This window comes from Tenrec ecaudatus, chromosome 14 (assembly GCF_050624435.1).
Source record: "Tenrec ecaudatus isolate mTenEca1 chromosome 14, mTenEca1.hap1, whole genome shotgun sequence".
Classification (NCBI taxonomy): Eukaryota; Metazoa; Chordata; class Mammalia; order Afrosoricida; family Tenrecidae; genus Tenrec; species Tenrec ecaudatus.
In genome coordinates, this window is record NC_134543.1 from 29,417,272 (window position 1) to 29,444,322 (window position 27,051).

At 47.1% G+C, this 27,051-nt stretch overlaps 3 protein-coding genes across 8 annotated transcripts in view; 2 read left to right on the plus strand and 1 right to left on the minus strand.

The window, feature by feature from the left end:
* ZC2HC1C (zinc finger C2HC-type containing 1C) overlaps window positions 1–16,163 on the minus strand; it is a 32,580-nt gene extending 16,417 nt beyond the window's left edge. The window contains exons 1-2 of one of the 2 annotated variants that reach the window (XM_075530714.1): window positions 14,536–16,163; window positions 14,300–14,417 (exon numbers count right to left, since the gene is read on the minus strand). The gene's annotated coding sequence lies outside the window, so the exon portion shown is untranslated. Of the gene's footprint in view, window positions 1–14,299 lie in introns of both variants that reach the window. The other variant, XM_075530712.1, reaches the window with a different exon arrangement.
* Window positions 8,341–15,877, plus strand: ACYP1 (acylphosphatase 1). The gene is made up of 4 exons (XM_075530716.1): window positions 8,341–8,424; window positions 8,965–9,056; window positions 14,990–15,201; window positions 15,478–15,877. The coding sequence occupies exons 2-4, from the start codon at window positions 8,973–8,975 to the stop codon at window positions 15,497–15,499; spliced, it is 318 nt and encodes a 105-aa protein (XP_075386831.1). The 5' UTR covers window positions 8,341–8,424; window positions 8,965–8,972; the 3' UTR covers window positions 15,500–15,877.
* A 557-nt stretch (window positions 16,164–16,720) lies between the features above and the next one.
* MLH3 (mutL homolog 3) overlaps window positions 16,721–27,051 on the plus strand; it is a 37,417-nt gene continuing 27,086 nt past the window's right edge. Inside the window, exons 1-5 of one of the 5 annotated variants that reach the window (XM_075531595.1) lie at window positions 16,721–16,781; window positions 18,090–21,383; window positions 23,926–24,024; window positions 24,674–24,759; window positions 25,756–25,860. In XM_075531595.1, the coding sequence (XP_075387710.1) occupies window positions 18,140–21,383; window positions 23,926–24,024; window positions 24,674–24,759; window positions 25,756–25,860 (3,534 nt within the window). In that variant the 5' untranslated portion in view covers window positions 16,721–16,781; window positions 18,090–18,139. Of the gene's footprint in view, window positions 16,782–16,965; window positions 17,535–18,089; window positions 21,384–23,925; window positions 24,025–24,673; window positions 24,760–25,755; window positions 25,861–27,051 lie in introns of those variants that run through there. The other 4 variants (XR_012779725.1, XM_075531596.1, XM_075531593.1 and 1 more) reach the window with 4 other exon arrangements.

Consider the following 27,051-nt stretch of genomic DNA (forward strand, 5'->3'; position numbering starts at 1 on the left):
AGACGAGGGCGCGGCGCGCTCGGAGCCCCGCCCTCGCCGGGCGCGGAGCCCTGGCGCAGGCGCAGTCGGCACGCGCCAGCCCGCGCGGCGGGGGCCGGGGTGCGCTGCGCTTTGTGTCACTTTGACCTTGTGTCCGGCCAACTCGGGAACTCCTCGGGGAGCGGGGAGGCTGGGAGAAGCTTTGCTGGAGCTCAGTCCCAAACGAACTCGTGTTTGGGTTGGTTTTTCCGGAGGGCGATGTTCCCAGACCCTGGAGCGTGCCCTTGTCTGGCAAGGGGCGGGCCGCCTAGCCGTGCCCGGGAGTCGCTCTGCGGCCCGATTCTGGGGGCCGCCCGCGGAGCGCCAGTGGGCCCGGGTCGGCTAGCCCCCCCTGCGCCCGGCCGGCCGGCCGAGCCTCGCTGTCAGCTTTCGGTACTCCGCGAGGTGCGGCCGCGCATTCGGGGTCGGCTTTTTTGCGGCCAATCTAATTATTTTGATTTTACAAAGTTCTCCCGTGGTAACCCAGACCGGCGCTTCTTAGAGCCTAGAAATGACTCAGCCAGATGTAATGATAACAACGCTTAGCTGCCAGATCGAAAATAATCAGGATAACCTGGTTTCAAGACTAAATGATGATAAATTATGAACATCAGACGAGAGTTTATTTGTCTTCCTCCCGCTTCAGTTCACTCGTGTAAGCCGTTTGGAACGGGCAGCTGCCTCTCTTCCTGTAACTGCAGCACGCCCTGTTACAGCCTGCACGTGGTGGAAGGACATTGCTTGGTGGGTCCTGCAGGACCCTCCATTTATTCCTGTACTCATTCCTTGTTGACCCCGACCCCACCTCCCTCACCCCCTCCGCCGGCTTGCTGCTGCTCACCCAGAACTCATCGTCTTCGCTTCCTGCTCTCTCCCAGTCGGCCTCCTTCTGTCCTTCCCTCTCTTTCTTTCTAATTTGCTTTTCCTTCCCTCTGTTTCTGAGGAAGAAGGGTCTCCCTTTCCAGGAACCTCCCCCCCCTCTTCTCCACCTACTCCTCTTTGGCTTTAAAAGTATGCTTCACTTTCCTCTGCCAAACAAGCCTTGTTTTCTTGTCCTGCTGCTTCTCCTGTGAGGAGGGTCTTATTAACGTCTCTGCAGGACCTATGGGCAGAAAACTCTGCCTCCCTCTCCCCACCCCCTGCCGTCTCCCCTTCAATGCCCAGCCCATTGTGGTCTGCCTTCCACCCTTCCCACTGTCACCAGTGCCCTTCCCATGGCCAAGGGCAGACCTTCTGTGCCTGAGCTCCCTCTTCTCCTTGGAGTGCTCTTCCCACTGGCCTCTGTGCCTCCTTAATTTCTTCTTCCAAGCCTTCCCCCACCCGCCTTCTAAATGTAGGTTTTCTCCAAGTCCCTCTTATTTCTCAATATTCTCTTTAATGACCTCAACCAAACACTGAGATTTCAGCTCAAACCTGTGTTTAGATCCTAGAGTCCTAAACATATTTAACCTACTGCCTCCTTTTCAGAAAGAATGAAAGAAAAAATTACTCAGCGCTCCACACCACCCCCTCTGAAATGAAAGCTTTTGTACTACAACCTGTAAACCAGGATAAAGTATGGGCATCTGCTTTTGCAATCCCCTGGATCATTCCAGCGTCCTCCGGGGGCAGGATTGCCTACTCGGAGAAACACGGATTTACATGGTATCTAGCTGCAGCCCTCTCTGCCTTAGTCTAGCTCACTCAAATTTCTAAACCTGCCAGTTTAGCATCTCCACACGAATGTGTCTCCGGAACCTTGTAATGGATTGAGTTGTGTTTCCCAAAATACACGTTGTGAATCCTAACCCTCCCAAACAGCAAATTACCTGAAAAGCTGGACTACGTGAAGGAGAACTCCGCATCAGAAGTGGAGGAAGGAGTGTTAACAACCTGTGATATGGAGATGATGAAACCTTGCTTGCTAAAAGTAAGAAGACTTAAGACACTTGCTGATGAAGATCCAGGATCGCAGCCTGCGGTATGGATTACGGCTCAATGTAAAGAAAACCACAGTCCTCACAACTGGACCTGTCGGTAACACGTCCTGATAACAGAGAAAAGATTAATGCTGTCTTAGCTTAGATCCACAATCAGTGCTCCTGGAAGCAGCAGGCAAGAAGTCAAGAGACACACTGCTTCGGGCAGAGCTGCTGCACAAGAACTCCTTAAAGTGTTGGAGAGCAAGGATGTCACTTCGAGGAGTAAGGTGCGCCTGATCCGAACCATGGGATGTTCCGTTGCCTCAGATGCCTGTGAAAGTTGGACGCTGAACATGGAAGACCGAAGAAGCATGAGTGCATGGAATTACAGAGCTGGCGAAGAATATTGAAAGTACCAGGGACCGCCAAGAGAACAAGCAAATCCACCTGAGAAGGACAGCCAAAATGCTCCTTAGAAGCAAGGATGGCGAATCTGCGTCACTTTGGACATGTTATCCGGTGAGACCAGTCCTTGGAAAAGCGTGTCGTGCTTGGTAAAAGCAGAAGGGCAGCAGAGAAGAGGAAGAAGCTTAGTGAGGTGGATGGAAACCATGACCCAGCAGTGGCTTCAACATAACAGTCATGAGGATGGCGCCAGACCAGGCAGTACTTCTTTCTGTTGTGTACAATGACCCAGAACTGACCGCAGTACCTACCTGATAAGAACAGCATCTCAGGGGATGCAGTCCCTTCAGGAATAGGGTTTCCTCTGTCAATGAGGCCATATCCGTCTAGGGTGTGTTATACATCACATACTTGAATGAGCAGGCTAGACACAGAAGCAAAGAAAGTGCCACATGGTCAGAGGGAACTTCTCCCTAGAGCCCACGTCCTGAATTTGAACTTCCAGCCCCCTCAACTGTGAAAGAATACATATCTGTTCTTTGAAACCTACCACTGTAGTATTTCTGTCAGGGCAGCGTAAGAAGCTCAGATGAATGGTCAACTCATTGTGACAGGAACCAGACTCATGATCTTCCCATCCTCCAATCTACTTCTCCCGTATCCCTCTCCAGTTCAAGCCATCGGTTGTTCTACCTCTGTGTCACTCTCCCTTCTTATTTCTCTCCCTACTGTCTTTTTTTTTTAAGCTGTTGAGTTAGTTTATTGTGCCAACGTTGCTGATAAACACACCTTGGGTTAATTGAAGGGCAGAGAGATAAATGGCTCAGTGAGCCTCGCCTTTCTTGCTTTGTGATGGACCAGGGTGTAGCTGCCTTAGCCACTTCCCTGCTTCAGCTTGCAAGGCAGACGTCCTGCAAGACATCCCTTAGGAGAAGCCGCATGGACCTACCCCGTTGCAGCCCTGGGAGATGCTTACAGGTTCACTGACTCGGCTTCCCTCCTGCAGTCGGCATCATTACGTCTGTTTTGTGAGATGGAGGAGGACTTTGTGGATTGGCGTTGTACATATGGGTTAGTGGGTTAATGTTGGACTTGTGGGCTTGGGCAGCACTGGGTTGGGATGTTTTCTTGATGCGCACTTAACCTTTATATAAAACTCTCTTCTACATGAGTTGCTGTGGATTTGTTTCTCTAAAGTACTCAGACCAATGCAGCTGTAGAATAAAGTTGCAATTAGCTTGGCATTCCAACCCACCAGGTTAGATCTAGCCCAACTTTCTAGCCTTAAGTCTTTCTAATAACCCCCAGAGTTTAATGCAGTGGTTCTCAACGCCCGGCTGCACTCTGGGACTACCTGCTGGTGAGGCTTGGGCATTAGTATCTTTTTAAAACTTCTCTACAGGTCCCAGGTGCAGTCACAAGGTAATCCCCTGATCTAGCCACAACTGACTACCTGCACCCTCTCACTTCAGTGGTAATACCTACCAGAAACTCCACGTACAGGGAGACAAGAGTGTATCAGCATTATGGCAGCGAGATGTGGACTCAGCCTGCCTTGGGCTATATCCCAGCTCCATCACGTAACTTGCCGTGCCTCTGTAACCTAGTGTGAAACGCTGCTTCATCCAGGAAGCCTTTCCTAAGTTTTCCAATGGGCGCTCATCTCTTTGCTCCTTTGTGCTTCCATATAGCGACTTCTGTCCTTGTTAGAGCACAGGACGGCTCCCGGACCTGCCATGGATGTTTATGGAACTGAATTGCCATGCGGCCAGCCCTCCACAACTAATCACAGGTTCAATAGGCACAATTATACGGTTGAGATCTAGAAATATGTAGATTATAATAAAGTCATAGAGAGCATGAGAGATAGAAGAGAGGTTGAAATAATGGAGTCTGGTGGGGAATGATCAAGGGTAAGGTTGTGTAGAGAAGAGGTATAGCTGTAGCCCAGGTGGTGACGGAGCATGGTAGTGGGGCAGGAGGAAAGTCAAGGGAGATGGAGGAAAGAGCTGGAAGTCAAGGGGCATTTATGGAGGTCTAGACAAAAACATGTACATGCAAATATACATATGAGGATGGGGAAATATATCTAAGTGTCTACATTTATAGGTTTAGTATTAAGGTGGCGGAAGGACCTTGGGCCTCTACTCAAGCACTCCCTCAAAGCATGAATACTTTCTTTTATTAAATTTGCACTCTATCATGCTCACTCTCCCGACACAACTGCTGAAGCCAAAGCGGGTGAACAAGTAAATGTTGTGAAGAAAGCTGATGGTGCCCGGCTATCAAAAGAGATAGTGACTGGGGTCTTAAAGGCTTGAAGATAAATAAGCGACCATCTAGCTCAGAAGCAACAAAGCCCACATGGAAGAACACACCAACCTGTGTGATCGCGTGGTCCCAAAGGGATCAGTTATCAAGCATCAAAGAACAAAAAATTATATCATTGGCTGCAAACCTCCATGATACGATTGCTGAAGACAAATGGGTGCATAAGCAAATGTGGTGAAGAAAGCTGATGGTGCCCAGCTATCAAAAGAGATAGTGTCTGGGGTCTTAAAGGCTTGAAGGTGAACAAACGGCTATCTAGCTCAGAAGCAAAAAAGCCCACATGGAAGAAGCACACCAGCCGTAGGGACCAGGTATAAGGCATCATGCAAATAAAAAGAATGTATATGTGTGTGTGTGTGTGTGTGTGTGTGTGTGTATACCATAGTGAATGAAGGGGGAAGTGCAGAGTGGAGACCCGAAGCCCAAGTGTCAATCACTGGAGATCCCCTCACAGAGGGGTTTAGGAGAGGAGACGGGTCAGTCAGGGTGCGATGTAGTACCGATGAAGAACACAGCTTTCCCCCAGATCCTGGATGCTTGCTCCCCGCAACTACCATGATCCGAATTCTACCTTGCAGGACTGGATAGGGCAGAGATTGTACACTGGTGCATATGGGAGCTGGAGGCACAGGGAATCCAGGGTAGATGATACCTTCAGGACCAAGGGTGTGAGGGGCAAGGCTGGGAGAGTGGAGGGTGAGTGGGTTGGAAAGGGGGAACTGATTACAAGGATCCACATGTGACCTCCTCCCTGGGAGATGGAAGGCAGAGAAGCGGGGGAAGGGAGACTCTGGATAGGGAAAGATAAGACAAAATAACAATCTGTGCATTATCAAGGGCTCATGAAGGAGGGGGGTGCGGGGAGGGAGGTAGGGAAAAAAAAAGAGGACCTAATGCAGAGGGCTTAAGTGGAGAGCAAATGCTTTGAGAGTGATTAGGGCAAAGAATGTATGGATGTGCTTTATACAATTGATGTATGTATATGCATGGATTGTGATAAGAGTTGTATGAGCCCCTAATAAAATGTAAAAGAAGGAAAGAAAAAAAAAAGAAATAATGGAGTCAGACACATTTCATAGTAGCATGCTCACCTCAGCCCCACTTGGTGGTCCACGTGTAGATGGGAGACCAGAGGGCAGGAGAGAGGGGGAGGGGAAGGAGGACAAGGGGAAAGGGAACAGAGGAGAGAGGACTGGGGGAGGGGAAGGGGAAGCAGAGAGCCAGGGAGAGAGAGCATCTTTATTGCTAACGAAGGCTTATATCTCTTTGGTGGGGGGGAGGGCTTGCAAGCCCACTCATTACAGGTAAAGACATATGTCACAGGAAAGGGCTGTCCTATAGGTAATACAGTAATGAGAGGGGGACAATCTAGGAATATACACACAATAGGAAAGGGTGGTATTGGGGACACACATGTGACAAGATGGGGGGATCCTGGACTCAGAATGGCAGCCTAACTTTGGATGTCACTGAGCAGGTGTGACCTGTTCTCTGGCTCTCCATGGAACCATTATCAGTAGGGTGTAAACCCCACCTACAGGGACCAGACTGATGGCCTCAAGCCTGTAGGGGTTGTCCTTATCAGCAGGGAATAGGCCCCTCTTGTGGTGGGCCAGACAGTAGTCTGGCAACTGACTGCCTTCAGGGAGGATGTTGCTAAGCATCTGACCTCCCACCATGTACTGGCAAACAGCCTCTCATTTTTGGCATATCTTTGTAGGAGACAACTCTGGTGAAAAGTCTCTTTATAATCCCACAATTTGTACATATTTTAATTTTTACACAGAAAAGTTTTGAAGAGAGGCTATCTGTCATTCATCTCTGTGTCTCTTCCAGCAGTCTGCACCCTGGAATCACTAAGTTTTGAATTCTACAGAGACTTATGAAACACACGCACACATTTTAGAAGCAATAACATTAGCGGGCTACTCTGCTTAACAGCTGAAATATTTTCAAATATTTCCAGGCACAGCACTTCCAGCAGTCAGGTTTGAGCATTCCTTAGGATCTGGAGGCTCACGCTAGAGCGGAAAGCGGTTGTTAGATGTTGTCAAATTGCGCTCGTGGGTGACAGCGTAGACCTGCCTCACAGGGGTTTTGGTAGGCCGTAATTTTTTATTAACAGTTTCCTGGGCACATCATTCACAGTTCAGTCGTTGGGTCACATCACACAGTGTTGTGCAGCCGTCACCACAGTCTGTTTTAGAACCTTTCCTTCATTCCTGTCTTGTTCTCATCGTCACTGGCTCCCCATTTCCCTGCATCGAGTCGATGCCGACTCCTAAAGACCTGATGAGACAAGGTTGTCCCTTGATGTTCCGAGAACATAAATGTCTATGGGAGTAGAAAGTCCTGAGGAGCGGCTGGTGGCTTCAAACTGCTGACCTTTCCGATTTCAGCCCCATGTATAACCACTAAGCCACCGAGGTTCCTGCCATACCCTTAAGGCACGGTGAATCCAGTTACTGTCTCTATGGATTTTCGTAGGCAGTCATTTTTACAGAAGCAGAGTGCCCAGCCTTCCTGCCACAGATCTGTGGAGGGGGTTGAACTGCCAACCTTTCTGCTAGCTCTGAGCCACTGCACCACCAGGGGCTGTGTATCGTGGGAAGCTGGTGGAATGATGACTCTCCAGGGCCTCCCCTGGAAGCCTCTCTCACGAAACGGATGCCTGTGTTATACCCAGACCACCCACACAGACTGCCATCAAGCCCATGCCTGCTCATCGTGACCCTTCAGAACAGAGACGAGCCGCCCTTGCGGCTTTCTGAGACCATAGCTCTTTATGGGAGTAGAAAGCCGCATCTTTCTCCCACGACAGGGCTGGTGGCTTCACATTGCTAACCTTGCAGTTAGCAGCCCAGCGGGTAGCCCACCATGCCACGAGGGTCAGGCTATCAAGGCAAGGAATGTGTGCACGAGAAACCCCAACTTCCCGTCATGTACCTTACTAATCATAAAGCCAACTGGACTCAGCTGCCTCCAAGCAGACCCTAATTTTAACCATCCCAACCCACAATCTCCTTGGACAATTCTCTTTTCCCAAAATACACTCAGGCACTTTGGTCCTTGCCTCAGACTGACTGGCTCAGTCGGCGATCCCAGAGCCATGCTTTTTTTAGACACGGGTTAGTTGAAATTTTCTTAGTAAGTTAGACACTGATGGGCAGAGTCCAGACACAGAGGGAGAAATCATGTCTCCTGGGACCTCGTGTGCATTCCTCCCTCTTCCTTCCCTTTCCAGCCCTGGGCAGGGCCCCAGAGTCTGGGAGAACTGGGAAGGAAAAGGGCAGAAAGGTTGTACGAATTCTATTTAATTTATTTCTTCATCATGTTGGGGGTTTATTGCCAGCTTTCCAAGCCTAATCACCTGCGGGGCAGGGGTCCTGTGCGTTTTGGTCACTATCTTGTGCCAAGCACCTCGCACAGTGCCTGCGTTGGATGGATCCTAAGTGCTCCTTCGTCTGTGTACCGCTCTTCCTTAGAAAAGGCAGCGAGTGAGGTGGGGGAGACCTCTTTATCACACGTGGGCGAAAGCAGCGGCGGTGGAGGCAACGCAGACCCCTAGGTCAAGTCCCTGCTTCCAGGCTCGCTGGGCTCCCACGCGCCCGCAAGCCCCGCCTCCTGGGCGGGCTCCGGGCTGAGCGCGCCGCCGCCGATTGGCCGAGCGGAGATGATGGGCACTCGTTACGCTTCCGGGCGCGACGGTTGACGCCGAGGGGAGCCATTGGCGAGGTGGTGCTGGCAGCCTTTGAGGAAGACAAGGAGGGTGAGCCCAGGATGGGGGCCCACTCAATGAACCCTAAAATGTCAACGGGGGTGGGGGGTGTTCTGACGGTCCTGGAAGCTCGTGGGAAGGGGAAGAAACAGGAGGGAGCGGGTATTCCAAAGCCGGGAATTCTGATCCTGGAGGAGAGAGCTAACCTGCCCCCGAGTCTTGCTAAGGCCGGGGTCCTTACAGAAACCGACTGCCTCATCCCTCTCCCGCACGGCAGCTGATGAGTTAGTGGCTCCCCTTGGGGTTAGAGCGAGCGCTTTAATCACTGTGCCACCAGGACCCGCCAGGATGGGTCAGAGGAGGGATGAACAGGGAATTGGTCCCAAAGCGGCCTCCTGGGGCATTTGTCGCCTGGAGCACTCGTGCCATGTCCAGGTGTCTTTTCCTTACTGCACACACCGGTGGGCACACTGCCCACTCCACTCCGCTCAGGGACTTTCAGCTGGGGGACAGGTGGCAGTGGCCCTGGCTGCCCGGAGATTGAGGTCACTGCACAGTCCCTTACGCTGCTGCTTTCCTGGTCTCTGGCAGGTGTGAGCATGGCAGAAGGGGACACCCTGATATCTGTGGATTATGAAATTTTTGGGAAGGTGCAAGGGGTGTTTTTCCGCAAGTACACCCAGGTATGTGGCCTGCAGGCTTTGGGGACATACGAGGTGGTGAGCGTGCGAGCAAGGGACAGGCTGCATGGAAAGCAGATTGTGAAGCAAGGGGGCATGAGAATGCACCTGCCATCTGTCAAACACCACATAGAAGATTCCAGGGCTTCTCTGGTTGGTCCCTTGCTATCAGTGGTATCTGGATCCTGAGAAGCACACGGGCCTCTCTGGTGTGGAGGCAAACAGAGGCCTTCCCTAGTCCCCCTTGTTCTGGCATCAGGACACCAGAACACCTCCAGGGACTCCTCAGACACAATTCTTATGGGAGAGCTAACACGGATGCACTAGCTGACATCAGGGGCGCTCAGGACATTTGTATGTCATCATTAGCGAGGTTGGATTTTCTTCAGACCCCCCCCCCATTTCTCCAATTGTCCCTCATTTCTCCCACGTATTTTCTTTCTATTCATGTTGACTTTGAAAGGACCTCCCACCTCCTCACCCCCACCCCCACCCCCACCCATCCGCCCTCCCAGAAGCTTTTCTAATGAGAACAGCTGTATCCCTTCCAGCAGCGGTCATGGGTGCACTACTCTGTGCAGTAGAGGGGCCTGAGGGAGGGCTTCTCCCCCTGCTTTAGTATCACATCAATTCAGCCCCAGTTTCCCATCTATGTGTTGTAGGGGAGTCAGTGCCCTTCTAGGGTATCTCTACCCCTGCCACACACCCCAGCCCCTGCAAATCAAGCAACATATGATAAATAATGCTCATGAGGCAGCAGTCAAACAACATCTGAGCCCGCTGCCATCCCATCAGTTCCAACTCAAGGCAGCCGTGCAGGGCTCCTCCCCGCAGCAGGTTGCTTCACCTTACCCCCCACAGAGAGACTGTTGCTTTGAACTACCGCCCTTTTGGTTAGCAGCCTAGCACTGAGCCCAAAGTGCCACCAGGGTTCCCTAAGCAGTGCATTGCATTGGGTACATCTGGTACATCTGCTGCAAAAGATCTCTATAAAGCATTGCAAAGCAAAGCTGGCACCTTGAGCACCCAAGCCTTGCTCTTTTCATTGATCTCATGTATCAAAAAGCTGGACCGTGATAAGGAAAACTGAAGAATTGACACATTCGAAGTGACTTGACTAGAGTGGTGGCCACCCATTGAGGTGACTCCTGGTATCACACAGCCCTCCCCATTTCCCTGGCCCCAGGGCCTACCAGCATGCCCACCTCCCTGCAGGCCCTTGGACCAGAGTTGCAGCCACACCCTGTCCACACTGCAGCTCCCTCAGCTCCTCCCCACCCCCAGAGGGCAAGGCAGAGCCCCTCCTTCCACCACAGTGGTGGGGATCTCCGCACACCCACCTGCCCACAGGTCTAGGTACTATACTGAGTAACAGGTGACACCAACCCCGGTGAGACTACTGCCTTCGTATCCCTCCAGCTGTGGTGCCAGCCAGCCCTGGCACACATGCAGTCGCCACACTCTGGGGTAATTTTGGTGTGAGTTCCAAATACCCCAGGATGTCACTGCATTTGAGTGGTGATGTTGGCAAAGAACACTGACTGGACCACTGACCGGCATCAGAACAAACAGCCAGAATGCCCCTGAGCAGCCCAGGTGGCAAGCCTTGAAGAGCCCAGCCCATGGGGGAAGACCTGCTGCTTAGTGAAGCAGAGTGGATGACATGGAGGAGCCCCTCAGTGAGATGGATGGAGACAGTGGCCACACCAATGACCTCCACCAGCCACAGTCTCACAGACGGCACGGGGCTGGGCCGTGTCTAACGATGGGGCTAGCCCCTTTTAGAGTGCCACCCCCGAAGATAGCAGGAGATGACTACGGAGCTTTCCAGCTGTCAAATCCTGCCATCGTGGCACCAGAATGCGGACCTGAGCCTTTGCAGAATGAACGTGAAATGTCAGTATCAGCGTCTCCAATTACTCCCAGATCTTTTCCTCCTGTTTCATTCTTATGTGTAAAGAGCCTATTAGAGAGTGACTTGAAGTCACAGCAGGAGCCGTCCTCACGGGTGTCCCTGTGCTTGAGCCCAGTGTCGCAGCCACTGCGTCGTGCTGTGGTCCACGAATAGGGCGTTCCACGATTTGAGCACCTTACTGATAGCATATTAAAACACATGGGATGACCCCAGTTCTAGCTTACAAATCTGGCTAGACCAGAGCAGGTACACTGGTACAGATAAGACCTCTCGCTCTCGACACACGAATCCTGGACAGCTAAACCCCTCAGGACCCATGAGAGTAGCGATACCATGAGGGTCGGGGGTAGGTGGGGGGAGAAAGGAGAAACCGATTGAAATGATCGACCTACAGTCCTCCCCCACCCCCAGGGATGAACAACAAAAATGGGTGAAGGGAGACAGCGGATGTTGTAAACTATGAAAATAAAAATAATTGATAAATGATAAGGGTTCATGATGATGGGGGAAGGAGGGGGGGAAAGAAGAGCTGATACCAAGTTGCTCAAGCAGAAAGAATGTTTTGGAAATGATGGCAACAGATGTACAAATATGCTGGATACAGTTGATGTATGGATTGTTACAAGAGCCGTAAGGGCCCCCAATAAAATGATTTATTAAAATAAAAATATAGTACCAGTAAAAAACAAACAGCCTTACGGGAGCCTGTGTCTGATTGTCACGGGAGCAGCAGCTAGAGGCTGTACGAATGGCCTGGTGGGAGCCACAGTGGGTGCTTCCTGGAAGGAAGCAGGTCAGGGGAGATGCAAGTGTGATGGGGCTGGGAGAGATCCCATCTACCACCCCTGCCCACTCTGCTGACCCCCGAGGACCTGGCCCCCCTGGAGCCAGGGGCAGCCGCCCTCTGAGTAACAATGGAAAGGCTGTACCCCGAGACAAGGCCTCTGCTTCACCTACCTACACCCCATCCCCCCAGGTGGACCTGTGCTGTAAGAGGCTGTTTGTTTTTAAACCATTGCAACCCAAACCCGCTGCTATCAAATGGATTCTGACTCGGTGTTTTCTGAAACTAAATCTTTACAGGAGACAGGCAACTCCATCATCTCTTCCCACAGATAAAGTCAATTTGTTCCTCGGGTATTCTAATTGCTAAGGCTCACATGTATACTTGCCATTTATGTTGGGGGTGGGGAAATGTATTTAAAATGAAAAAGTCAATGGTCTTGAAAAATTATTATTTTTTAAATTCTATCATGCAATCGCCAGCTTCATTTCTATGATCAGGGCCTTATTTTTCAACTCCTGTCTCATCCTTTTGCTCGCAAAGTTTGCATTCCAATCACCAGTGATCATTAATGGATCTTGATTGCATGTTTGACGAATTTCAGACTGAAGAAGCTAGAATTATTCCGTTCCCTCATCAATGACAGTGGTGATTGGTGCATAAATGTGAATAATAGTTGCATGAACTGGTTTTCCTTGTTGGCATTTAGATACAGTTTCAACACAGATAGCATCGCACTCCAAGACAGATTTTGACATTTCCTTTTCGACAATGCTTCCGCTCCTTTTCAATCTGTCATCCCTAGCATAGTGTGCGGCATGATTGTCCAACACAAAATGGCCTATTCTGGGCCATTTGAGTGCATTCATACCTAGGATTTCTTTATATGACATATTTCATTTTTGATGACTTGCAATTTTCCTGTATTCATTTTTTGTATGCTCCACATTAATTATGCTGACACATATATTGATGCGTACAACTGTTTCTTCTCATTTTGAGCCATGCCCCATCTGCAAAAGAAGGTTCCAGACACTTTGTGTCAAGATGAACTCTCTGGTGTGAGGAGGCAGCTCTTTTCCCCGGTCTTTTGTAAGGGCCCTTCAAGCCAGGAGGTCATCCTCGGGCACTATCTCAGACAGTACTCCATTGCTAATCATTGCTAATCACAGTGACTAGTCTCTGAAAAGTAGACTGTTTATTCCTTCTTTGTACCCTGTCTTAGTCTAGAACAGTGGTTCTCAACCTGTGGGTTGAGACCCCTTTTGGGGTAGAATGACCCTTTCACAGGGGTCGCCTAATACATCCGCATGTCAGATATTTACATGACAATTCAAAACAGTAACAAAATGACAGTGATGAAGTAACAACGAAGATAACTTTATGGTTAGGGTCATCACCACACGAGGCACTGTATGAAAGGGTCTCAGCATGAGGAAGGTGGAAGCCGCTGGTCTAGAAGCTTCACGGAAACCTGTCCACCAGGGGTGACCCTGCTGGTATATGAAATACCAGTGACACAGCTTCCAGCATCCCAGCCACACCCCAGCCACCACAGTGTGACACACTGACAGCTCGCAATGGGAGGTGATGGTGATAGTGCTTAAATTTTTATCAGATGACTAAGTAGAAATATGATTCTTAAGGAAAATTAGCTTTGGGGAATCTTAGGAAAAAATACTCTAGATATTCAAAGCAGAACATGAATATCTAAATATGCTATCATGAAAACTAAGACCAGATTCAAGTGGGCAAATATAACCTGTAGGAAATTCCCCTCAACGCTGTCAAATGTTTAGAGTGTTTTGTTTGCCCCTTGGGGCTCAGATAAATTACACTGCACTACAAGGATTTATTAGGCTGTTGTAACCTCATAGTCAAAACTTGGCACAATGAAAATCTAACAATTAGTTGCTATTTATGATAACTCTCAAAACTAGAAATTGCCTGCTCCTGTTGGGTAATTAGAAGCAGAAGAATGCAATTTTTTTGCAAAGTCAGTTGAATGTGGAATCTTCCTCAACATCTATCCTCTGCATTCTTAGGCTTTTTTTTTTTTTTTTTTTGCCATTTAGCAGTTCATGCTGTAAGTTTCTCTTATTTTTCTTCATTCCTTAATTTCTACTATATCCCTTGAACTATTATTTATTTGGCTTCAGTCTCTATTGTCCATTATGTAAACATTTCTTTGCTTTGAACATAACTGATTTTTTTAACATAACTGATTTGATGAGCACTTTAGTTCCTCATTAAACATGATTTTGCTGTGCATAACATTTTCCTTGGCCAACTCCAGCAATTTCCCACATTCACTAGGTTACTACTGTGCCATTTGGACATGCATTTCTGTTCAAACTCCAGTTTCTTTTGTAATCCAACTCCCTTCAATTTAGATACATACTCTAACAGTCAATAACTTTTATACCATCTGAATTGTTTATGCGAAAATAAAATGACCCATGTCAAGCGTTGCTATCTCCCATACATTTTAACACTCTTGCCCCAGTGGAATGACAAATTGAGAAAGCGAAGCAAGGAGCCACTCACCCAGACTTGTGAACTTTAAGGGATGGTGCTTACTTGGAAGAGAAGACAGCTGAGAGAACATGCTGACAGTTGGAATTCCGAGGCCGCTTTTCTTCAGGAGGGGATGACCGGAAGTGAACTGTGGATGCAACATTAAAATATTAAGTTAAGCAGTTTCTCTACCATAAATACAATTAAATGAGTTGCCAGGACATTGTGAAATTCTCTCTAGTGATCTCTTTGAAGCTGGAACGGACACTCATCTGGATTTGTTTAGGTGTGGTCCTGGTTGAAGATGAAGGGATGGGTCAGATAACTTCATGCTCTTTCCATTTAGTATACCCAGAAGATTCTTGATTAGCAAAAGGGAACATGAGCGAGAGAACCCAGCGAGCGTCCCAACAACAATCAGCCTCGGGGCATTTTGAAAGCATCTGTTTGGGGCTTCAGTCTTGAGTTTGTCACCAAGTTGACTCCAGAGTCAAAGATTTCGACTGCTGGGGCTCAGGGTAGAAGGAGGAAATGGAATTGAATGTCCAACACTTGATGTCGAAATCCGCAATGAGGTTCTCTGTGCTGGTATTTCTGTTTGGACCGTCTGGACAACATCAAATTAGTTTCAGTGGCTTGATGAGAGCTCGCGATTCTGGCAACGGGTTATAGTCTCACTTTCTTCAGTCTCACTGAACTTCTTTTCTCTCTTTCCCTTAGGCTGAGGGCAGAAAGCTGGGACTGGTCGGCTGGGTCCAGAACACTGACCGGGGCACAGTGCAAGGACAAATGCAAGGTCCCACATCCAAAGTCCGTCCTATGCAGGAATGGCTTAAGACAAGAGGAAGTCCCAAATCGCACATCGACAGAGCAAACTTCAAGAATGAGAAAGTCATTCCAAAACTGGACTACTCAGACTTCCAAATTGTGAAGTAATCGTCATAATTTACATTTTCTGCAATCTCCATGTTTGCTTTTTATTATTAGTTAGCAATATTATAATTTAAGTGTTCAATATTAGAATTTGTGTTCAATATTATAATTTATAAGTTATCTTCATATTAGATATTTGAATGCTATTATGTATTACATGTTTTGTGGATTACAACTAGACATCATAATCAATAAAAGCATATAAATACATTAAACCTTCTGTTAAACTCCCTTTTTTTTTCCCCTTCTGTGACCTTTTTTTTTTTTTTCTTCAGTGAATTCTTTTGGGCAAAATAAGATGTTTATTCAGTAAACATCTATGGGGAGAGTACTGTGAGATGACTTGACTTAAAGCAATCTGAACCAAAACCAAATTCGCTGCCATTGAGACGATGCCAACTCAGGACAGAGTGGAACTGCCCCTGTGAGTATCCGGTGTTTGGGAGTGGAGAGCCTGTCTCTCCCACGGGGCCTCTGGTGGTGTCCAACAGCTGGCCTTGCATATCACAGCCCAACGCATAACCACTCTGCCACAAGGGCAATCTGCAGGAAAGAAAACAGTGGCCTGACACGATTCTATTTCTAACAGGAACAAATGCCCCAAGGTCCAGTTGACAGCTGCTCAAATTATGTTTTGGACTAAGTCCTTTTAATTTCCTGAAAGTTCTCTTGGTAAGGAATTTACATAAAGCAATCATCAGAATTTTGCCTCGTTAAAGTTTTCTGATTTGGTTTGTTCAGTCACTGAAACAAGCATATATCACGTGTTTACTAGGTGCGACAAACTTAAAAGTTTCCATTAAGATGATAAAGCAAACCCCAAGGACTGGTTAATTATTCAGAAGCCCCTCATTCTCACACTGTTGTTAGCAGTCCACTCTCCGGCAGGAAGCTGCAGTAGCATTGGGAAAACTAAGAACTCGGGGAGGACAGTCTTCGAGTAGTCATTTGTAAATTCCCGGGGCTTCAAAAAGCCCGTGGCTACAGTCCATTATCTGCCATTCCACTCTGTGGAAGCCCTTCTCCCTGCTCCTAGTTCTAAGTAGGGAACTCGGCACGACGAATCTGGAGCTCTCGGCCAAGCGGATGCAGCGGTCACCGATACGCTTAGACAAGACCTTCAGCTGCCTTGTCGGGAAGAACAACAACCCGAAAAACGAGGAAACTATTGGTGTAAAAGCCAGTACACTCGTGGCTGCTAACCACGAGGCTGGAAGTTGAAGTTCACTGGCAGGAAAAGGCTGGCGACCCGCGGAGAATATGCAGCACGGTCCTGTGGCACAAGGGGTCGCCAAGGGTCAACATCTGCACGGCAACTGCCAAAGTAGGGCCATCGGGGAAACCAAAGACGAAACCGCCAGAGACCCCTTCCACACCTGGCCCAAAGGCCACCAGGCTCGAGGATGGGGCGGGGGCGGGGCTCGGGCCGAGGGGGCGGGGCTCGGGCCGAGGGGGCGGGGCTCACGGCGGACGCGCGTGCGCAGTGGGCTGGCGAGAGCTCCCCTCGAAGCGCATGCTCGCGGGCCCGCGCGTGCACGTGTCTCGCGAGCGTTCTTGCGCGCGGCGGGCGTCGGAGGCGGTTGGTACGGGGCTTGGGGGAGCGCCATGCGAGGTGGCTGGGGGCCAGCACGCGACAGCACAGCAGGACGGTTCGGGGAAGGGGCCGCGGGGACCGCGACGGGCCTACTTTGCGGACCCAGACGCGCCGGGACCCGGGAGGCCGCCGCCACCTGCCTTGCGCGCGGGCGCCCCCGTCAGGGCGGGCGGTGCTTCCGGCGGCACGTGGGAGGGGGCGGGGCGGGCTGGCACCCGGTCCAGCGCGAGCCTGGGGGCGCCCCCCGCCCCCCGCCTTCCTATAGCTGCACCCCGTGCGTCCCGGAAGCGATTAAACGCTTCTCTCCGAGACGGGGCTGACCGCGCTGACTTCCTTGGGTTTGAACACAGGCCCACCCCCCAAGAAAGGCCCAGCCCCTACCTGCTCCCCTCTCATTCTTCGCCTTGGAATTTTGGAACCGCCTTTGGTGTTAGATTAGAACCAAGTTCAGGTAGCCTCTCACCATCACGATTATTGATTGGCAAGGTCGTTTGTGGCCACAAGAGTTCAGCAAATGACCCGAAACGCGTTTATGGATTTTCATTCCAAAATGAATTCACAAAACGTTTTACCAAACCACTATTATCTTTCCATTGCATTTTTCCACGAACCTTTTGAAGCCCTCTTGTACGAGATTTAAAAATCAAATGATTCAGAAAGACATAATAAAAAAAGAAATTTCCGAAGTCATGTCTTTCCATTCCCATCTCCTTTGCCTGAGGCAACGACATTTACACAGTAATAATCACTCTTCGCTTTTTAATAATCTTATAGCCGTATTTGGTAAAACAGTTATGTCTTTATTCTGTTTCTTCACCGTCCTTAATTGCAGTGCTTAACACTTTAAGTGTTTTCTACAAATCAGGCCTATTGTGTAATGTATAAATGTTATGAAACCAGCTTAGAAATTTTTTTTATGAATAATTTCTAGCGAATGTTTCTTAGCTGAATTTAGTTTAGGCATCTGTTTTTGGTGAAGTGGTGAAAATTTCAATTGCTGGCTTTATAGGTCAGCATCAAATGTAATTATGATTTAACTTTAGGGCATGTGGGATTTAGAAAGGAGCAGTGAAAATTAAGAAATGATGAATGCTGCTTTGGAAGTTAAGACCATTGCTTCAAACATAAGCTGTGTGATCTGTCTAGAGATTAGAACGATGTCGTTTGCTTTGTTTGGTTTTACACTTGGCTTTAAGAAAAGACATTTACTTCAAATGATGTTTCTCTATAATGCTTAAGCTAAATGGGCACGGCTTGTAACTGAGGCTTTGGCTGTGTGTTTTCTTCCCACAGGCAGTTCTTTCCAGTCAGAAAAGGAAACCAGCTTTGGCTTTCTACCTGCCATGATCAAGTGCTTGTCAGACGAAGTGCAGGCCAAGTTACGCTCAGGCTTAGCCATCCAATCCTTAGGCCAGTGTGTCGAGGAACTTGCCCTCAACAGTCTTGATGCTGAAGCAAAATGTGTGGCTGTCAGAGTGAATATGGAAACCTTCCAAGTTCAAGTTATTGACAATGGATTGGGGATAGGCAGTGATGATGTAGACAAAGTGGGAAATCGTTACTTCACGAGTAAATGTAGCTCTGTGCAGGACTTGGAGAACCCCAGGTTTTATGGATTCCGGGGGGAAGCCTTGGCAAGTATAGCTGACATGGCCAGTGCCGTAGAGATCTCGTCCAAGAAAAACAACGCAATGAAAACTTTTGTGAGATGGTTCCAGAATGGAAAAGCCCTGGAAGCCCGTGAAGCTGACCTGACTAGACCAAGCGCTGGGACAACAGTCACTGTCTATAACCTATTTTACCGATTACCTGTGCGGAGGAAATGCATGGATCCTCGACTGGAGCTGGAGAAGGTTAGGCAGAGGATAGAAGCGCTCTCCCTCCTGCAGCCCTCCATTTCTTTCTCATTGCGAAATGATGTTTCTGGCTCCATGATTCTTCAGCTACCTAAAACCAAAGACACGTGTTCCCGATTTTGTCAGATTTATGGATTGGGTAGGTCCCAAAAGCTAAGAGAAATTAAATTTAAATATAAGGAGTTTGAGCTTAGTGGCTATATCAGCTCTGAAGCACATTACAACAAAACTATGCAGTTTTTATTTGTGAACAGAAGACTGGTCTTAAGGACAAAGGTACATAAACTCATTGACTTTCTGTTGAGGAAAGAAAGCATTATATGCATGCCAAAGAATGGCTCTGCCAGTAGGCAAGCGAGTTCAAGTCCTCGGCATCGGTCTAGCCCAGAACTTCATGGGATCTACGTCATCAATGTGCAGTGCCAATTCTGTGAGTATGATGTATGCATGGAGCCAGCAAAAACTCTGATTGAGTTTCAGAACTGGAACAATCTCTTGGTTTGCATTCAGGAAGGAGTGAAGAGGTTTTTAAAGCAGGAAAAGTTATTTGTGGAATTAACAGGTGAGGACATTAAGGAATTTAGCGAAGATAGTGCATTTAGTTTATTTGGTCCCAGTCTTCAGAAGCATATACCCTCTGATGAGAAATGTGATCAGGTCAGTTTCCAGGAAGCATGTGATAATATTTTGGGTTCCTATGAAATGTTTAATTTGCAATCAAAAGCTGTCAGAAGAAAAGCTACCATGGGCGACATAAACTCACAGAATTCTAGGGGTTCAGAAGCTATCAGAAAAACAGATGAGTCATTTGTACCCACCTGTGAACCAGACGGCCCTAGCACTAGTAAAATTACGGGGTCACCTTTCCAAAAGAAAGAAAGCGCTTGCTCAGAGTCAGAGATCTTAGAACAAGGGTCAGTTGAAGCCTCGGCCTTGAAAGAAAACGAGAGACATAAAACTTGCTTGGAATGTAACTGTCCAGCAGATCCAAGCAGAGCCAGTTCAGAAACGTGTGCAAGCTCACTTCAGGCACCACATCCCTTTGAGGACAGTGGAGAAGATCCAGAGACTCAGCATGTAAGTACCATTGCCCATGACCTAACGGGCAGCATCCTGAAAAATAATGTGATTCAGAGTCAACTAGGGAGATTTAGAGCTGCCACTGAAATGAGATGTCAGCCTCTGCCTTTTGAGACAGCAGTGCTACTGAGTGCAGGCGGTGCTCAGAGAGGAGAAGGGGAGGGGGGGAAAGAGCCTGGTGATTGGCGAAGCAAAAACATTTTTAATTATGGACAAGTTAAATTATGTTCCACTGGCTTTATAACTCATGTGGTACAAAATGAGCAAACTAGATCAACTGAAACAGAACATTCATTTAAAAATTGTGTCCGACCTAGTCCTGTGAGTGCCAAGGAAACATTTGGAAATGGAACACATCATTCAATTGAGCCTCCAAAGATTAAAGCTTTAACTAGCACTTTAAATACAGAATCTGCACAACTGCCCAGCAAGAGATTTTGCAGAACAGATACAAACAATGGAGCAGAGAACAAGGCTATGGGAACTTGTAAAAATTTTACAATTTACCAGGAAGGTAGTAAAAAGTCACACACAGGTTGCTCACCTGATACATCATCATCTTGGTGTAAACGTGATAGTAAGAAAAGAGATAAGTTTATTGGTTCCTCCAAACCCATAACCTGGAAGAAGCTAAGCTTGAGTTCACAAGTAGGGTCCTTAGAGAAGTTTAAGAGGCAATATGGAAAGGTTGGAAACCTTCTGAATTCAAAAGCAGAGGAAAATAATTTTGAAATGACTGTAGATCCCAGTCCTCCGGTTGAAACTGACATTCACCTGAAAGATAAGAAACACCTAGGCAGCTCTGATATTTGTGGATTCACGGTGAAACCCAATGATTCAAGTGGGAGTTGTCAACCAGTAAGTCATACTCTTTACTCAGGGAAGTCACCATTTTCCAAGAAAGCAGATTGTTTGGAACAAGACGCTCCTTGTTTGAGAGAGAGCCCTGTAACGCTAAAGGAGTTACCCAACTTCACCAGAAAGTCTTTGAATGTTGAGAAGTCACCTGAGTCACTTGCCTCTAAATTGTCCAGAATGAAGGGTTCTGAAAGAGAGACTCAACCACTGGAGATGATGAGTCATTTTAATGAATTTCCACAATCAGATTCTAGTAGTAAAGACAGATTAACCCTAGATTGTTGCAAATTATTTAAAAATGAGCATAAAAAACCGGAAAGTGGCACCATGCCGGTGTCAGAGCCTGCCCCAGAAGATAATTCCTTCACTAAAGAAACATATTCTGACGATACCATAGGGGACCGGGTGGTACCAGAAACTCCTTTGGTATTACCCTCAAATAATTCTGAAGGCAGCCATGACGATTCAGATGCTCCTCAATCTTCCGAACCACAGATGGAAAACACTGGCTCTTCCAGTAGAATGTCAACGAGTCATGTCGAAGATTCCACAGCCAACCAAGATGAAACTTGCTTTCCACGTGAGGAATCTGACGCAAGAGGTTGTTTTGAAAATGAAGAACCAAACACATGTTCTTTGGATTGGCAACAGCATTTTGATGTAGCCCAGGGAAGGATGGTTTATATCAACAAAGTAACTGGACTGAGCACATTCCTTGCCCCTCCTAGGGACATTCGGGCTGCTTGTACAAAAGATCTCACCACTGTGGCTGTGGATGTCGTTCTTGAAAATGGTAAGTCTATAGTTCATTGGCATGAAATGTTTTTTTTAATTAAATTTTATTTTTAATGGAATGTTTTTAAATGGAATATTTTAAAAATTACTGTTCAAAGAGATAATCTCAGAAGCTAAAATATTTTGAAGATTATAAAACACCCTTTATTTTTTATATATAAAGTCTCTCTAGTCCCAAAGCATTTAAATTAAGAAATGCAATATACCACTGATAAAGGGTGTATGTATAGTGTGTGTGTGGCGGGGGTGTATAGGGGGTACCCCCCAAAATGAATTTTTTTTCGAAGTTACGTGTTTAAATTATTTTACACAACCTTATCACTTTCAGAGTACCCTCCATTACACTTAATATATTTGTCACATCTGCAATTCGTCTTGAAAACATTTTTCAAACTCGTCCGTTTGGATGGCTGACAGCACCTCCCTCTGTTCTTCCTTCACTCCTGTGTTGTCAAATCCCTCTTCGTGCTCGGAAACAGAAAGAGCAAGGTCAGGTGAGGGAGGTACATAGGGCAAGAGAAGCATGTTTTTGGCAAAAAGTGGCACACCGAGATGGCTGCGTAAGCAGATGCATCGTCATGGTGGCAAAACCAGTGCCTCTGCTGCCACCAATCAGGCCTTTTTTGTTGCACGCTGTTATGCAATCTTTTCAGAGTCTCTAAATAGAAATCTTGATTCACAGTCTGACCTGGTGGAACCAACTCCAAATGCACCACGAGTTGACATTTTAGTTTGTTTGGGAAGTTGATGGACGTCCAGAACAAGGCTTGTCATCAATCAACATTTTACCCTTTTTGAAACAAGAAACCACTCGTACACTTGAGTTTTTCCCATAAATGCTGTCCTTGTAAGCTGTGTTCAGCATCACATCAGTTTCTGCAGCATTTTTCCCGAGCAGGAAACAAAATGTCACAGCACATGCTCCTCTCTTAAATCAGCCATCACAAAAAATGAGGTTCAAGCAAAACTGCTTTTACGAAAAAGTTTACTGTGACCAGAGAGAACCTTCCCAGACGATGCCACCGGGTGCACTAAGAGCGAACTGCTCGCCTAGTGAGGAGAACGTTTGTTTGTTTTGTGGGGGGTACCCCCTCGTATGTATGTGTAAGAGGCCGAGCATCCAATTTTAATGAAACATCAGACTCCGTGGCTGGGGAAATCCACTGCACTTCCTTTCCCTTTTACCACTCCCTCCCAGCCACAAACATACTCTTCTCAGAATGCCCTTTAGAGGCACCTGCAGTAGCGGTGCGGGATTTTTCTGGAAGTTGCTTTCTGTTTTCCCCACATATGGACAGAGTGACCGGGCAGTCAGCTCACATTTCCCTAGTAGAATCTATGCTCAATGCAGTACTCTATTGGTGAACTTCATTCCCTTCAGAAAATCAGACATTTAAAACAATACTGCAATAAAGGTGTTGGAATCTAGGTACTTTCATAATTGTACTTTTCAAATCTACTTTAGGCACAAATGCTAATGAACTTCATCTGCTTATGGTGCAAGTAGCTATTATTCAGGATGATGATAATGTGCCTTTTAGTCCGACCAGGTTCTGCTAGAGCAGCTCTGAGTCAGCACTAAACCTGACATTGTTTTGGCAATGTGTTGAGAGCCAGATGTTGGGAGATGGTGACGCTGGTTTCCATCTGGCTATAAGTCTTGGTTCTGTCCCAGGAGGATAGACATTAAATGTGCATCCCTCTTAAAAGGCTTGCATGCTGCAAAGGTGTATGAATTATGTGACGATAGTTGTAAAACAACTTACAATTTCTCCTTAGGATGACTCTCTCTAGTAAGAGGCTCTGAGTTAGTTCACGTTAAATAAGACCTTTATGTTTCAATATGTTTTTGAGGCTTTTTTCCTTGTGAAAAGTTTTTTTCTCTGTAGTAACTTTCCAAGTACTAAATAAGAGAAGTGAAAACCCTTTCTTTTAATACGGCTCCTGAGACTATTGGGTTGCTTTTAAAGACACGTGTGCTTCGCAGTTCTGTGTCCTGATGGTCACGGAATGCTTATCTGAGGTCAGTCGGAGATGCTGGCACCTCATCCCTCTGGTCTGCGGCCCCAGACACAGTGCACTTGCATTCAGTTGTGCGACGGTTGTTGCTGGGCGAAAGAAGGAAAGCTTGGCTGCCACCTTCAGCCGGAGCGTCTGCTCCTGTTCCTGCGTGTGGGTGTTTAAAACACTTCAGGCCACCGAACTTGTGAATGACTAGCAAGTCTGCTAGTGAACTTCCGAGGGTCCAGTTAACTGTTTCATAAAGAAAAATGAAGTATTTTGGGCCCAGGAACAAATTTCTTGAATTGTCCCTCATTGGGAACTACTGTCTGTCTTGTAGAGAATGGTTCCTGGGACAATGTGGAAATGTTAGCAGAGGACTTTCATGAAAGAACTTAGGACTCTCAGGCTAGTCTTTAGTAGTTTTGCCTTTTGTCTTCATTCAATACGTGCCAAGACAGATTTCCTATCATGTAACTTTTAAAGGTTTGCTTGTATCTTGAGTTTCCAATTTCCAAGTTCTCCTTTTTCGCGTGTAGGGTCTCAGCACAGGTGCCATCCTTTCAGAAGCGACCTTGTTCTTCCTTTCCTCCCTGGGGCTCGGGAAGAGAGCGCTGTGAGGAGACAGGATAACCGAGGTAGGGGCAGTCACAGGCCTGACCGCACCCCACCTGACTGGAAACACAGAGCAGGCCTCGTCAACAAGCCTCTCCAGTGCCAGCCGTGCCTCCCCATGGCCCTGTTAACAGCAGAGCTAAGTAATTCAGTGCACGCATTTATTTCAGAAATTACTTTTCCAGACTGGTGGTCAGTGCTGGGTGATCAAGCACTGTCTGCAGGGTCTTGTGATTCAGGAAATGGTCTCAACTTTCTGAAAAGATTAAAGTTGCCCTCCATCCTGCAGTAGTGTTATCTGAACAAACCTTTGTCTTTCTTCTTACTATTTTTAATTTATTTATTTTAACCTTTGTCTTTCAAAAAGACTGTAGACATCTGTCGTTTTAAATTGTTTATTAATCTAAAAGTAGAGAGAGAGACGATTTCTACCTAATGGAAGTGAAGTACTGATTTGAGCCACGTTCTGGACTTGTATTTTGGACTATCCCATATAAGCAGTCTCAACAGATCGGATGATTCACAGATACAATAAACACTGACCATGTGTCGAATAGAGGAACAGTGTGCCTGAGCTTTGTTTTTGAGGCCACACCACACCCAGTAGACTATACCCTTCAGTCTTTTCTCTGAGGCTTTTGTTGCCAACTATACCTGTCCCTTTGTTTCCAGATCCTGTGGCTGATGCTGTGGGCAGTGAGTCTCTCCGGTCTTTGTTCTCAGAATGGGACAATCCAGTCTTTGCTCGTTATCCAGAGGTGCGTCAGCAGCAGTTTTTCATGGCCTTCTATTTGAAAGATGAATTGCATTTAAACTGAGTATGGGCAAGAACGACTGTACTAATTTGTAATTATTCATGGAGCCTGGGCAGGTTTTTAAATACTTGATTTAGAAATTAAGTATTGAAAGTGGGGAAGAATCATAAAAATTCATAGCGTTTTGGACTCAATGTGTATAATCAGTGTATGAACCACTCTTCCCAGCCCTGACTCCACTTTGGCAAAGGGTTTAAGATGGTGGGTAAAAAACCCTTAGCTGGGCGAGGAGAGACGTCGGACAGTGTAAGACATGACAAAGTAATCATAATTTATAAATTACCAAGGGTTTGTGTGCGGGGGCGGGGGAGGGCAAAAATGAGGAGCTGATACCAAGGGCTCAAATAGAAAGCAAATGTTTTGAGAATGATGATGGCGACAAATGTACAAATGTGCTTGACACAATGGATGGATGGATGGGTTGTGACAAGAGTTGTACGAGCTCCCAATAAAATGATTTAAACAAACAAGCAAACCCGTAGCCCTGGCCAAGTCAAAGACTCTTCTGCTGGAGCGCAGCCCCTCCTGGAGCTGGGGTCTGTCCCCACCCGGGGACGAACGAGCACAGGACGTCCTGGGCTGTGGTATCAGGAGGGTGGATAATCAAGGGGCGTTTGATTACTGAGCCTTCAGTTTAAATGTCTTTCAGGACTTGGAACCTAGACGATTTGTTATTCTGAGCCAGTATTGGTCTTTGTCAACAATTTTGTTTAGAAAGAGAAAGTGCTATTTAAAACAAATTAATTCCTGGAGCCTTTGGAATGGTTAAAAGCACCATCAATTCAGTCAGTCTACCTTTACTTGATTCTGTGGGAAATTTTTAAAAAACAAAACAAAAATAAACAACGAATGTTTTTAAAGCCTTTGAAACTTTTGCTAAGAAAAATCTGCAGACATAGACAGTTAACTGTGAATGGTCTTTGCACTGGGTCTCTCTAGGTGGCTGTTGATGTCAGCTGTGGCCAGGCTGAGAGCTTGGCCGTGAAAATCCACAACGTTTTGTTTCCATATCGCTTCACTAAAGAAATGATTCATTCGATGCAGGTAAACGTTTGGCTTTTAAGTTTCAGGAAACAAAAAATAAATAAAATAAAACATGTGTAAGGCCTAAGCTAGACTAACTTTTATGGAATCAGATTTACTCGGTGATCCAGATTATTCTGGTCAAAGTTCTTTCATATACATGTTCTTTCATAATCGTACTGAAGTTTTAATGATCAAAAGAGGGAGGAATGGATTATGGACTCAGGCCCACCATGCCAAGGGCTGATTAACTGCCTCTGTGGAGGAAGATGATATCTTGGCTTTATGTTTGACAACAAAGTTCAACCAAGTGTTGTGGAGGCATTGCCTTAAAATTGGCACGAGTTCTCCTTTTAAAACGACCCTCTACTGTGCGAGGCCACCCAGGGCGTCTCGAGACTTCCGGTTTGGGAGTGGCACGAACAAAAGGAGCTCTTGGTCTCGTTTGCCTTCTTACTGTGTACTCTCTGCCCCACTCTGGCTCCTTGTTCTCAGCATGGAGACCCATTAGACGTTGCTTAGAGGTAGGCAAACTCCTAACCTGGCATTGACCTGGTACAGAGCAGGCAAGCAGTTGATCCCTGAAGTAGTGAACCCGACTGGGAGAATCCCGTGTTCCCGGCCAGCCAGGTGCTACCAATGTTTAAAGCCACCAATGGCCCTTAGTGTTTTCTTGGACCCAAACTCACTTCCACTGCGATGATGCTGATTTCTAGTGACCCTGCAGGACAAGGTAGGACTGCCTTGGAGGGCTTCTTCTGAGGCTACATTTTACAAGAGTAGGAAGCCTCGTCTTTCTCAGCGCGACTGGTGATTTCAAACTGCTAAACCCACCGTTAGCAGCCCAATGTGTACATGGCCAGGATGCCCTAAACGATTCTCTTACTTTTGCGCACATTTTAAAAGTTGGTTTGTGCCCTTTTTGTCAGTCAACTCTGATCATGTTAATAATTCTCTGATCATTGCTTATCATTTTGGTAGGACATTTTCCAGATCTCTCTAGCATCTGGTATCTTCCTCTGGGGTGCCTTCCTTTGTACGTGCTTCTGTGTAGTTGCCCACTTTTCACTTCTAACCACTTTATTGGCCCATTCTTTCATCCTCCCTAATGACTGCCTCTGGGTATCCTGGCGCAGTGGTTACATGTTGGGCTGCTAACTCACAAGGTCAGCAGTTTGAAACCACCAGCTGCAAAAGTGAGTGATGGGAGAC